The sequence below is a fragment of the Symphodus melops genome (assembly GCF_947650265.1).
Source record: "Symphodus melops genome assembly, chromosome: 4".
NCBI classification, from domain to species: domain Eukaryota; kingdom Metazoa; phylum Chordata; class Actinopteri; order Labriformes; family Labridae; genus Symphodus; species Symphodus melops.
The window spans coordinates 23,105,104-23,118,219 of NC_136694.1; the positions used below are offsets into that span (position 1 = coordinate 23,105,104).

General features: G+C 41.5%; 1 protein-coding gene across 1 annotated transcript; it reads right to left on the bottom strand.

Moving 5' to 3' along the window:
* Window positions 1–2,008: 2,008 nt before the first annotated feature.
* Window positions 2,009–10,609, bottom strand: fam210b (family with sequence similarity 210 member B). The gene is made up of 3 exons (XM_079341102.1): window positions 9,913–10,609; window positions 4,900–5,099; window positions 2,009–2,955 (listed from the first exon to the last, which is right to left on the bottom strand). Exons 1-3 carry the CDS (start codon window positions 10,429–10,431, stop codon window positions 2,739–2,741), a joined length of 936 nt encoding a protein of 311 aa, XP_079197228.1. The 5' UTR covers window positions 10,432–10,609; the 3' UTR covers window positions 2,009–2,738.
* Between the last annotated feature and the right edge of the window lie 2,507 nt (window positions 10,610–13,116).

Consider the following 13,116-nt stretch of genomic DNA (forward strand, 5'->3'; position numbering starts at 1 on the left):
GTGCGTGTGTGCGTGTGTGTGTGTGTGTGTGTGTGTGTGTGTGTGTGTGTGTGTAAGATCAGTTTGAAGCAACTTGTGTCTGTGCTGCCACAGCTCCTATTCCAGAAAACACCAGGGTTGTTATCTTGGCACAAACCGGCACGCACTCTTAGTTCTTCTCACAATAATCTCCTGGCTGTATTATTCACCAGGCCAAGAAACACTAAAACTCACGCACGCACACACACACACTCTCACAAAGGGAGAGAGAGAAAGAGAGGGAATAAAATGGCAGCTACCATACAATAAACTGCAGATGTTGAGGGACACTACCTGCTGTGCTGACTGACCCATCAAACCTTAAGGGGACGAGCGAGGCAGGACAGGAGAGAGAGGACAGCCAAGACACCAATGCCTGCTGTTACAAGCCTTCAGTCAGAAATAATGAATTGGTATGAAAATGATGACCCAACCCCTCAGGAAACAATAAGCATCACCATGACAGAGCTTTAGTTAAGCCTCTCGTCTTTGGCGAGAAGCCACGTGTTTCAGGTTCAAGTGTTACGGAGCACTCTTTATGATTTATTGTGTTTATGGTTCTTTGACACAGTTTGATAGCTGACTTTTTGTTCTTTCACAGCGCTCATATTAAAAAGAAAAATGAATCAAGTTTAACATTTAACTGGATCTTTTCTGTGGAATGGAATAAGAAGCGACGCTCCTTCCCGTGATGAAAAGCTGCTGTTCGATTTTTTGAGGACATTAAAAGTTCAGAGATATTCGATCACGTTGGAGAGCTGAATGAAGTGGCCGATGAAAGTCATGTGGAAAGAGCAGCGTTGTATTTGTAGTGCAGGAGCTCCTCCGTGTGGTTTACAAAGACTAGTGCAACCAAAGGGAGGCTTTCCAAACGCTCTTTGTCTCCCTCATGACTGCTCAGAGTCATCAGGTTTTAAACATAAAAACACAGACTTATCCAGAAGTCATGCTACTCGATCATCATTATGGGCCACCGTACATCCTCTGCCTGGATTTTGATGTTTGTGGGCGAGGAGCGGGGTCTTGTTTCCCCCAGCCAATGAAGATTGCAGATGCGGACGTGAAAGAGAAAACATAATGAGAGTGAGGAAGAAACACCAAGCGGATAAATCTTGGTGTTGGCTGTCAACCGCGGAGTTGGTCTGCTTCCTGTTGGACAGGCAGGTGCCAAACACTGGCAGTTAGCTCGTGCTAGCTTGCGAAACGATCATCTTTCCATAACAACATAATATTCTCAGGTAGCTTGCAGTGGAGCGACAGACCGTGTAAATACGTGCCAGTCTGCAGTTGGCGTGCGTTCAGGTGGCGATGAGTCCAGGAGGAGGGGAGTTATGTTTTGTTTACTGCAAAAAAAACACTTCTTCTAATTCTACCTTTTTAAGGTTTTAAAATATGAAACTATCAAACTTTCTCTGTTGTATAGTTATTGGCGTTTCCAGCACAAATTTGTCAAAGACCAAAATTGCCTTTATCCAATTGGGTTTACTTTTGGATAAATAAATACGTAGATGAAAGTAAAACATTGAACTTTGCAAAATCCCAAAAAGTTCAGATTGTTAGAACATGAAAACCTCTCTGTCCAACTGGTTTATTTCCTATTTCAACCTTCAGACACTGATGCCATCAGATTGAAGTTCACTGCAGTGTTGGACCGCCACCAATCAGATAAAAAGTATGATCACTTTGAATTATGGCGAACAGGCGTTCTCTTTTTCTGTAATGACATAAAAAGACCAAAATGTGTTCACTTAGAGGAGTGTATCTGGTCAATACTATCTATGGTTTTGTGCTGTTCTGTTAGTGCTTAGTGTTTATTCTACATGTAAATAGTTCAGAGGTGGGATGATCAGCTCCCTAAACGTAGTCTGAGGGGAACTTCAAAGGCCATCATTTGGGTTTGTCACAACAAACCACTTTAACCACTTGAAATTTATTTCAAATAAAACCATAACGAGTGATGATGATATTGATAAGAGAAACACACCAAATATAAAAGACATCATTTCTTTTTAATAGTTAAATAAGGTCCATTCAATCAGAAACAAAGTATCACAGACCATTTTTCAATAAATCACAGTCAGCTTCACTCGTTGGTTAATGTGCTTCAAGTAACTCCCTGGGAAGTTACATTTTTAGATTTTAGGTAAAAGAGGGAGGGAAACATAGGAAGGGAGCAGCAGCAGGGACACGTGAGGGGAAGAAAATAGATGTCGAGGAGAGATGTAGAAGGAGGGTAAAAACAACAGCTGAAAATAAAAACAGGGTCAGAGAGAGAGAGAGAGAGAAAGTTCAGAGACAGAAAGAACCCGACTTATTCTGCTGACTCATCATCTGAACATGGCCGAGTCAGCTAACGGCAGCAGTGGAGGAGGAGAGATCAGCTTTTTTCCACTTGCCCCTACTGAGAACTTCCACGGCATTAAAAGAAAAACCTGCCGACTGACAAAAACAAAACAAAAAACAATCCCTGATCGCAACTTCTGATTGTAAATAAATACTTTGGCTTTTTCTGCCTGTGTTTTCTGGACTTTTAATACCTACAGTAACACAAATTAAAACTTTGATTATGTTACAACTGTTACTAATACAGGAACTGTTTCACCTGGATTCACAACAAAAACAGACGAGGCATCTCAAGATGAAGGCAATGAGTAAAGACATACAGGCGGTTTAATTATGGCCATTAACAGTCCGAATGTTTGGTCTTCCATGAGGCTGGATCAGGGTGCAGGTGTGGGTGGTTTAAAGAGACCAGTCTTTCTGAAGTAGCGCACAATGAGAGGCACACACACCAGAGTGATGCTCATGCGAACGGGAGCAAAGAGCTTGTGGATGGCGTAGGCCAAGACGAACGTGCTCGTCCCTGCCGCCATTTTCGAGCGAACGACGGCCTCACTGAAGCCCACTTTGCAGAGCAGAGACGCCATGTCGATCCCGCTGTTGAGACAGAGGACACAGAGAGCAGCTCAGAATTCACGTTTGCCAATCATTGTCGTTTTTTTTCTTCCCTTATTCTATTTGTCCCGTTCAGAATTGTAATGAGCAGCCCTAAATAATTCACTCTTGTTCACGTCATCTGAACGCAACAAGTAAAAAAATAATATAACTACTTTGGATTGGATAAAATAGAATTATAAAAATGTATGTGTGTTATCGCAAAAATAACATGAAATTAATCATTTAAAAGTACAAAAGACTTAATTTGTACAATCTGCCTTATAAAACTCAAAGATTTTAAACAACCTTTCAACACAGAATATTATCTCAACATTTCCTAAAGACAATTCTTCAACACTGAGAATTTATTTCCTCCCGTTGGTCCCTATGTGCTGAAGTCTCTGTATGTCCACCAGAGGGAGCTGTGCTCAACACAGTGTTGTATAATAGTTTATTTTGCAGCAGTTTGACCCATTTAAAGTGATTAGCATGGGAAGCGCTGCAAGAAAAAGAGAATCACACAAATGTAAGAAGATTCAACTGAAGCGTCATGTGTCCCTGTCTTTGTGAGACGCTTAAGGAGAATAGGGCTGTTTTTTTATCTGAGTCTGTAAAGAATATGCTAACACGGGCTTAGTGCGGCCTCTCTCTCTCTCTCACAGCTCTGTTAGCAAACTTTAGTCAGCTAAATATAAAGACCCATCTGCCCTCTGACGACTGTTTACACAGCACACAGCTCTGTATTAGCACGCCTCATGCCCGGGCTCTGTGGACACACTGATAATGCTCTATGGTTGCGAGCTACAGAATCACTTTTCACTTCAAGGGTTATTATGGGCTATGAGGAAATCTCCAGGCTGTCAAATAATCCCTGCCAAGTCTCTGGTATTTCCTGGCACGTGGAAAGATGCTCCTGAATGACACATTTGCTGCCCTGGTTGAATGTCTGAAGCTTCCTGTCACCATCAACAGACAGTTACAATAACGGATGAGAGTTTAATGTGTCAAAGACTTTAAATGTGCATAAGTGTCTGAGATTTTATAAAACAAACTAACAAGATAAAGTGTTTTAAGCGCCTGTGTCTGATTCAGACAGCAGCAGCAGCAGTTTTTGGGGGTTTTTTTTACATCTGGGCTGGTATAATGTCTGACAGATTCTTGGTGGACATTTTCCAGAGCCAGAACTTTAAATTGCTCTTTTATAACTGCTCCATTTACTGAGGATTTGCATCAGACATTCTGCACTCCTGTGGGCTGTGTAAACTGTGTAAACACAGCCCACAGTTCATTGGCTGCATGCATTTTATGGTCTGAAGGAAATTTCACACTCACTTCCTCTTACATTGCTGCATTGCTGCACGCCAATGAGTCATTTCTTGTCAGTGTTATTTGGTGATGTATTGATTGATTTCACTTTTCTCTTTTTATGTTTATTTTCCTTCAGTCAGATGTTTACTACATTTCCCACAATACTCAGCTTCCCCTGTAGATTCAGTATATCTAAAAAGAAGCAATCGCTCTTTGATTTACGGGGAGTAATCCAAAATGTGTCATGATTTCCGTCTCTGCTTTAGAAGCATCTTGAATTTTTTATTGATTTTTTTTAAGTTTTATTTTCTGGCTTTTTAGTCTTCATTGTAGAGGACAGTGGATAGGATGAGAAGGTGGGGAGAGAACCCGAGTCGCCCACGCGAAGGCTGTAGCCTCAGTACATGGGAACGTGCGTAGTGCCACCAGCGCCCCACAAGTGTCATGAATTAAAGAAAAGATTCAAAAACCCGTCAGGATTTAACAAATGTGTTTCTTAAAGAAGTGGTCATTTCACTTTTAAATGCATCTGATCTTTCTCTTCTCTTAGTTTAAAAAAAAAAAAATCTGAAGAAATGTTGTTTCAAAGGATTAATCCAGCTGCTAAAAGCTGCAAAGAAGGTGATGATTTGTTACCTGGATATGAGGAGGTAGAACATGCCAAGGGACATGAGCGAGATCCCGACGTGAAAGCTGACTCCCACCGCTCCGTACTCCTTGAAGACTTTCTTTAGCTGCTGAGCTTTGGTGAGTTTGTCCCCCTCTCTTTCTGGCTCCTCCGTGGTCTTTACAGTGGACGAGGCAGCGGTAGAGTCATCCTTTAAATTCTGTTCCTCCTGGCACACACACAAAAAAAAAGAAGAAGGTGAGCAGAGCAGAAAAAAATGAAAAGGGAGGATGAATTAGAAATCAATCCCTGGAGAAAAAGTCTGTGAGAAGACGGACTGAAAACCTGGACAAACATGGCAGAGAAGGAGTTCACAGGAACCGTTTCCACTTGTCATGATCAAACATGATGGTTTTGACATTAGTATTCAGACGACTCCTTCAAAAAGAAAGGGTTGTTATTATACGTTTGAAGTTTTTTTGCCATGTGTTAGCACACTGTGTCGACACAGATCATTTTGAAAAACATCTTCTGCTCTAACAGCTTCTCCCTGTGAAAGGAGTCAAATCCTGGAAGTCTCTACCCGATCCATTAAACCTTCCTGTGACCTTCACCACGTTTAAGAGAGCCACCACATCCTGGTTAGTTCAACAACAGACTCGCACTCATGATTAATCGTTTGTAGCTATGGCAACGCTACATGTTTTATTCCTTTCGGTGCCCAGTTTACTCTCTTATTCCTTATTAATGGTTTCATTTTTTTTTTTACCCTTCAAGGGACTTAGCAATAAGCATCTGCTATTATCTCTATGACACATGCATTGGATTCCAGTTTTCTGTTTGTCAGTGAATATTGTATCGGTCTCTATCAAAGAAGCCGTGAATTCAATTCAATTTAATAAATAAATAAATAAATAAATTTCCCCACCGGGGGGAATTCAAGAAATGTCAATAAGCTACTTGTGTCACAACAAAACATAAATACCGTATGCAGCTTTTTTTTATTAATTTATAGGTCCAGTTTAGAGAAGCATGAGTCATCAAAACATGGGGGGAACTGTCATGTTGTTCAAACTTCATACCGCCCACGCAGGTCACACAAAGTCTGAATGGTAAAAATGTTTTCAGACGAGCTCTTTGTGGTCATTGTGTAGTCAAATCAGCTGATCACACAGGCCGGACTGCTGCTGTGTGCTTGGAGTAGTTCACTTTATCACTCACCCTTTCACACCCGCAACAAAATCCAATGCACACACAAAGGGCCTCTCATGAGTACACAACCGTACACACACACACTTTACTCTGTGCTCGTGACCTCCAGCAGACGACTCTCTAAGATGAACAAGCAGCAGACTGAATGCAGCCGTCTGACATGCAGCGGGGAGCGGCGGGTCACTCCAGTGCACGCTGACACTAACACAGATCAGCTCGACTACAACAGACGAGACAACAAGAGAGCGTTAGAGCAGGGGACAAACTGCAGGACGGGTGGACGGTGTAAAGGTCACACAGAGCAGCTAGAGAAGCAGACGTCTAAAATAAACACAGCGCCTGCTGTGTGTCAATGGTACAGCATGTAAATAAACACAATGCTCTCTCGTAATGCTTCCTAAAAGACAGAAGTCATGTTTCATGTAGAGCAGGGGTGTCCAAAGTGCGGCCCGGGGGCCATTTGTGACCCTTGAGTGGATTTTTTGTGGCCCTTGACTTCAAATCGAAGAATCAGAAGATTTTGGCCCCAGGCCTCATCAGATGGCATATTTCGTTCTTTTTTTCTTTTTCATGTTAGCGAGGGAGACCTATAAAAGCCTGACTATTCTTTCCAAAAAATTAGAACACAACAGTTTCCCACTGCAATTAGTTATTGTGTATTTACATTATTTTTTGAAGAGGTCAAAATCCAAAAATTTCCTTCCAATATTTAAAAAAAAAAAAAAAACCTGTGGCCCGTGAGCGATTCTAACACGACAATTTTGGCCCGCAAGAAAAACAGTTTGGACACCACTGATGTAGAGTCTTTAACAGTGTATAAAGAGCTTATGTCCCAATACCAGTCTACCTCCTAGATACAGATTCAACACCTGAACTTCAGTCACAGCTGACACTGAATACAGGACCTGTGTAATCAAGAAAAGTTCATATCTTGTACCGATGTTTGGATTCTATTCTACATATATGTATGTTTTTTAAAAGAATGTGATGGAAACTGGTTGAGACTAAACTTTTTCAAAGTGTCTGTGCCAAGACAGACGGACTGTCGGAACTTACGGAAATTAGAGCGAACACTTTGAGCCACAGTTCAGTGTGTGATGGTTTATGATGAGCATGAATCTCGTTAGCTTAATGCTGCTGCTGCTATCTTTTATGGAAGCTTTCGGGTTGATGGTTTTATTCAGATTAAAGATCCTGAAGGAGAAGATCATTTCAGCTTTATGGCCTTTTTTAATGTTAATGTCATGAAATTAAAACAGTAAAAAGAGCAGCAGACAGGAGGTGCGTGTCCGACTCCTGACAAAATAAAATATTTCTGCTCTGTGAAAAAACAGGAAGTAGCTTGGGCTTTCATGGAATGATTTATTTCAGGGGCATTTATTAAAATTCTAGACACATCTTGTTAAAGTGCAAAAAACACCATGTGGGGTGAGCTCTTTAAAGGGCTATTTCTTGTTTTAGTTGACTAACAAGTCAAGGTCATCTGACACACAGTGAAGAGAACTAAATGCATGCAGTTGTGCATGAGCATACTTTCCCTGATAAAATAACAAACACATTGAATATAGAGACATACGCATGAAAAGAACAAATTTAGTTTTTTAACCAAAACGGAATAACAAAAAAAAAACCTTGGAGTACAAAGCTAAAGCAAATGAATTGTTCAATCTGAAAGTCTTAAATGCATGAAGCCCATGTTTCCAAACATGTTCCATAGTTTGAAGTGTGCTCACTTGATTTGCTAAGTGCTGCAGGGGCTCACGCAGCCGCCTCGTACAGTAACGCCAAATTCAGTCCGATCTTTGACACGTCTGCCTCGTGACTTTTAGCTAAAAAGGTCAGAACGTGAGCCGTCTCTGAAACCAGGGCTGTAAAGCCCAGATGAACCCTGCTGTTGATTCTACACTCTGTACAGCAGTTTGGCCTAACATACAGGAACCTTTATTCATGTCCTTTACATCCTATTATACTGCATACTAACAATGCTGCTGACTTCAGACAGTGTTTCATTGTAGGAATGAGACAGACAACTAATCAAGAGGGTAAAGACAAAGACAAAGCTGAAGTGGGGGAACAACCAGGCGAAAACAAGCTGATGTTGTGTTTTGGGGACGATTCGTCTCGCTGGATTTGGCCAAGACCTCCAGGATGAAGCCAGAGCCTCTGTGACGTATTCACTGAGCGGCCAACAATGGACAATAGAAAGGCCAGAGTGGGCGAGGGAGTAGGCCTTTGCTATACAGGGGCGACTCAGGCCAGGCTTGAAGAAAAAGCAGGCAGCAGTGTGGGAGGGTCATGTGTGCAGGCGGTCAAAGGGAGTTGTGCTAGAAAGGCTGTTATGGGAGGGGAACAGTGAGACTGCTGTGTCTGATAACAGCTTTTCAGTGGCGGAAAACACGTGTAGATCTGCAAAGTCACAGTGGAAGGACAAATGCACACAGACAGCAGGAGCTAAAACTTACTATGTCTGCTCTTAAAAAGAAACTGCAGCTGGCTGCATACTGCCAAAGAATTAGTGTTTTCCTGTCGAGTCCTGAAAATCACCTTTGATTACAGTTTGGACTTTTATGGCTCAGTTAAGAGCTCCCAAAGTCTTTCTGTTGGGAGAGAAAACGACAACTTTGCAACTTTGTTAAGAAATGTGATGAGTTAGAAACAAGCGAGCTTGTAGACGTTTGTATCGTCAAAGTTTTGGATGGATGATAGTGGCATGATGACCAGTCCACCACTTCAGGCCAAACTGTAATATTTCAACAATGACTGAACTCAAAAGACTTTTTTCCCCCACTAATTTTATATCTGACATCAGCATCTGTTACACGTTTTAATATTTTGGTTTCATCGTACATCTTCAAGGACAATTTGATAAGCTTGAGCTTTACTCTGCTTTTGATGAGAAATGCTAGCATGCCAATCTGCAATATGTCTCAGACTTTAATGTAAAAGATTCTAAATTATCTATTAATGGATAATTTATTATTATTTCTAATATATCAGTATTTTTGTTTGTGTAAACAATTAAACCGCTGTTGTGACATCAAAGTCACAAGAAAACATCAAGAAAATATTGGAAAACTACAGTAAATGATGTTTAGTAGCAAGTTAGCATGGTGCAGTCAGCATGAACCATCAAAAACTACTGTAGGCTACTTACACACAGTACAGGCTAATTGTAGCCTAGCTGGAGACCAACTTGTAGAGTAATATTACAAAATAATGAGGAGAAGTGAACTACTGCTAGGCTCACATAAATTAAGCCAATACACGACACTGGTGAAAATAATTGGGTAATAATAAGGAGGCTCCTGCTATTTCACATCACAGTGTTGACTCATGTCACAGTGCACACTGAATTCATATTTAAATGAGATTGAGTAGCTACCGGTGTGACATGACTCACTGCTATTCTGACTGTCTATGAAGCAGGCAGGCAGTGTATGACTTTGAGCAGCCGTATGTGAGTGAATGAGTGAAGTTGTTGAACTCAGTTATGTGAACTGTGTCTGCTTGCTCCGAGTCAACTTAGTAGATCAAACCTTTTACATTGACTTCTCTGCACGTGCACACAGCGCGCGCGCACACACACACACACACACACACACACACACACACACACAGTGTTGTATAACCAGCTCTCATTACCAGGACTGGGCTTCTTTTTGCATATTTTATGATTTGGAGATCAATCCTCCCACTGCAGGGACACAGCAACCAGTAGAGTACGGGATGTCCCCCGCCAGTTAAGCACTATGTAGATATAAACCTAAAGCTGTGGGCTCTTATTAGCTTGGTCACAGGGGTTAAACAAACTCTCAAACAGAATAAATTACCCCTTTGTTATTGTCAGCCGCCTGCTCCTCTCCGGCGCTGCTCGTCTTCTTCGTGGCCGCGGCGGTGGACAAGGACCTGGTCTGCATGGTCCCGTTTGAAACCCTCAGGTTCCATGTAAACAAACCATTCCCCGCGGACTCTCTTCTGATGTAACAGCGTCTAATAATATCTGAAACACCGCCTTCACTCTGCAAGCTCCTCGACAGAGTCACAGCTATAGAAGAAACCCGGTCTGAGTGAGCCCAGTCTGTGGTTACAAAACCAGCCTGTGTGTCCAAGTTCTGGGCGGGTTCTGGTTGCGGGTCTGGATTCGGTTTCCCGAAACGAACAGGAGTTTGAAAGACACACCGTGCTGGTAGGCACAAACACCGGTACACCGTGTGGCTCTTGCGTAACGTCAAAGTGTCGTCCTCCAGCCTGTGAGCTTTGACTCGCAGCAGAGACGAACCCGCTGACTGAAGAACCTGATCCAGATCACGAGCCGCCTTAGACAGCCTCCCCGTGCGGCACAGAAACATCGTCGTCAAACCGGCCTGGGAAGAGTTTGCCTCTCCGGGTAAAAAAACAAACTCGTACAACGCTGCTAATTCTGTGAGCAGGCTGTAAACATGCTGCACTGAGCCCTCCTGCCTCCCTCCGTTTGTTCACCGATTATCACCGACAGCCAATGAGGGCTGACGCTCAACCGCACATAGTAGAAAGAGAGGGAGGGAGGGGGGACTTAAAGGTGTAACCGTGTTAAACACCACAATCGAGTTATACCACAAAGCATCTCTCAAAGCATGTAACCAATTCCGGTTAAAGCATGTCAACAGCCATTCTATTGTCAATCATCCTATATAGCCTCAAATGACTTTCAAATCCCATGCTGCTTTTATAACTAGCACAGGCCTAGACCCTTGACTAGATTAGTTCATGAATTTCCCTCAATAAAGATCAATAAAGTATCTATCTATCTATCCATCTATCTTTTATATTGTATATTTTAGGACCAATATTTATCCACAAATGAGCAAACACTTGGCAGCAAAGGACATGAAAATGTCCCTTTTAAAGTCAGAAACAGTGTGTAGGTAGACATTTACCTTCCAGGACTGATGGGCCAGGATAGGCTATGCTTTTAAGGGGAGAGATGGAAAGAGACAAACCATCAAAACCAGTCAGTTATGACTTCTTAATTTTTAAAAAGTGGCAGTTTGACTTCAATACAAATTCAGTCTATACATTTTCCAATATGCTGTTTCAATTTTCTGCTCTGTAGATCAAAAGCAGATCCAAGTAAACCCTTTGTTTGTTCATTAACTTAAATAAATTAGTTTCAAATAATTGCACATGCAGCTTTTTGAAGTTGTTTTCGGGCCTTCTTTCTGTATGAGACAGGACAGCTGACGAGAGACAGGAGATAGGTGCACCATATAGCCTAGCCCTAGCGGTTATGCCATGCACAGGATGTATAGAGGCTGCAGGTCCTCATTGCACCGACTGTTGCACTCTAGCCTCCATACATGAAGAGCTCAACTTAAACACTATGACTGTCCTGTGTCCTGTTCCTGCACAACATTTAAAAAAAAATCAAATTAAGTAGAAAGTCAAATCATGGCATACCATGAACATTAAAAAGCTGAACATCATTACTATATTTACAAAACAACCCAATAGCAGTAGTTCATAATCGAGTTACAGTAGAGAAGAGAATAGTTTTCATTGTTGGAAAGGGTTTCGTTGAATGTGTTGTGAGGAGATAAGCCTGAAGAACCAACAGGAAGAAAAGATACCCAAAGTGTTTAACTGTTAGCATGACCTTTCATAACTGACCATATGTCAAGGTCAAACATGTTCAACTGTGTACATGTGAGGTGTTTCATTTATTGCATTACTTGATACTTAAAGTTTTTCTGGTTAAAGAATTATTGAAATAATTACTCAGGTTCAACCTGCCTGTGGTTAAACTGGTTTAAATACATCAAAATACTTCTAATTATTTAATTGAAAAATACGTCATCATTTATTAGATAATCTTTATTTTATTTGTAAAATCTAATCTTCAGAATAACTTTATCTGGATAATGAAGGTGGGTGTAGAATAATAATTAAGCATAAAATGTAAACAGTTTGTTTGTCTTTCTGTGTTGTATGTAAATGTTATGAGCAAATTTAGTGTAGAAGACCAGACAGATGAGTTAACAAAAAGGAAGTGGTTGAAAAAACACAAGATGGAAAATGTTCCTTTTTCTCCTCAATATGAGACTCCAAACTCACAGGTCAGCATTCCCTCACTTATAACTACTTTTGTGGTTGCTTTGGCAGCATGTGATGAACCTGATCTGCTTTCAGAAGCCCAAGAGTAATTCTATACAGTGACATGTACTGCTTTTACTTAGAGAAATGCGTAATGTGACTTCCTGCCCTCTCTGCCTGTAAGTGATCGGTTTGGTTTAACTTCCTGGTTCAGCAGCCAATAGGCAGAGTCAGGAGGGACATAAGAAAAGTGTGTACATCTGAGTTAATCAGCCCTCCTCTTATTTATGTGGCTTCCTCTCTAACATCTTTCTCTCCTCTCTCCAGGGCCGCTTCTAGACCAAAGGGAGATAAAAGGGGGTGCATTTGTGTCCAGCAACAGCATTGGAAAATAGCCTATAGGAATTATTGGTCCCAGTTTCTCACATTCAGTCTCCAGTGAACAAGCAGGTCACATGCACCTGTCATGACCATGACCTTTCACTTGAAAGCCTTGATTTCTTGTAAAGAAAAAAAAGCCTATCTTTATTCTGTTTACATCAATTGAATTGAGGGTGCAGAAATTTAAAATACGGATGCTGTGCAACCTTTTGCACTCTCGTAGATTCGGGCCTGCCTCTCAGGCCTCCACCAGCTGGTTGGGTTTTGTTTTTTATTTCACAGCACTCATCCATACATTGCATGGCTGATTTATCAGACATACATGATTATGAATGTTTTAACTTTAGTTCATAATAAATTAACTTTAAACCTTTGATTCAAGTGTGATACTTTTCGTTGTCACTTACTTTGAGCCAGTTGGTTACTGTCAGGGTAAGAAGTCAGAGAGAGAAGAGAGCAGTAAGAATTAGGAGATTTGAGATAAAGACGAGGGTGGATGTTTGGCAGGAAGCCACCAAAAACGTCTCACAGTCAGCACAGCAGCAGACTCTGACCTTTACCCGGTAAAGATCAACATGTGGGCT

Coding starts and splice junctions, on each gene's coding strand:
- fam210b (XM_079341102.1), bottom strand. CDS start 10,431: ATGTTTCTGTGCCGCACGGGGAGGCTGTCTAAGGCGGCTCGTGATCTG. Junction 5,100..9,912: donor CGGCTGACAATAACAAAGGG/GTAATTTATTCT, acceptor TGTGTGTGCCAG/GAGGAACAGAATTTAAAGGA. Junction 2,956..4,899: donor TTCTACCTCCTCATATCCAG/GTAACAAATCAT, acceptor CTGTCTCAACAG/CGGGATCGACATGGCGTCTC.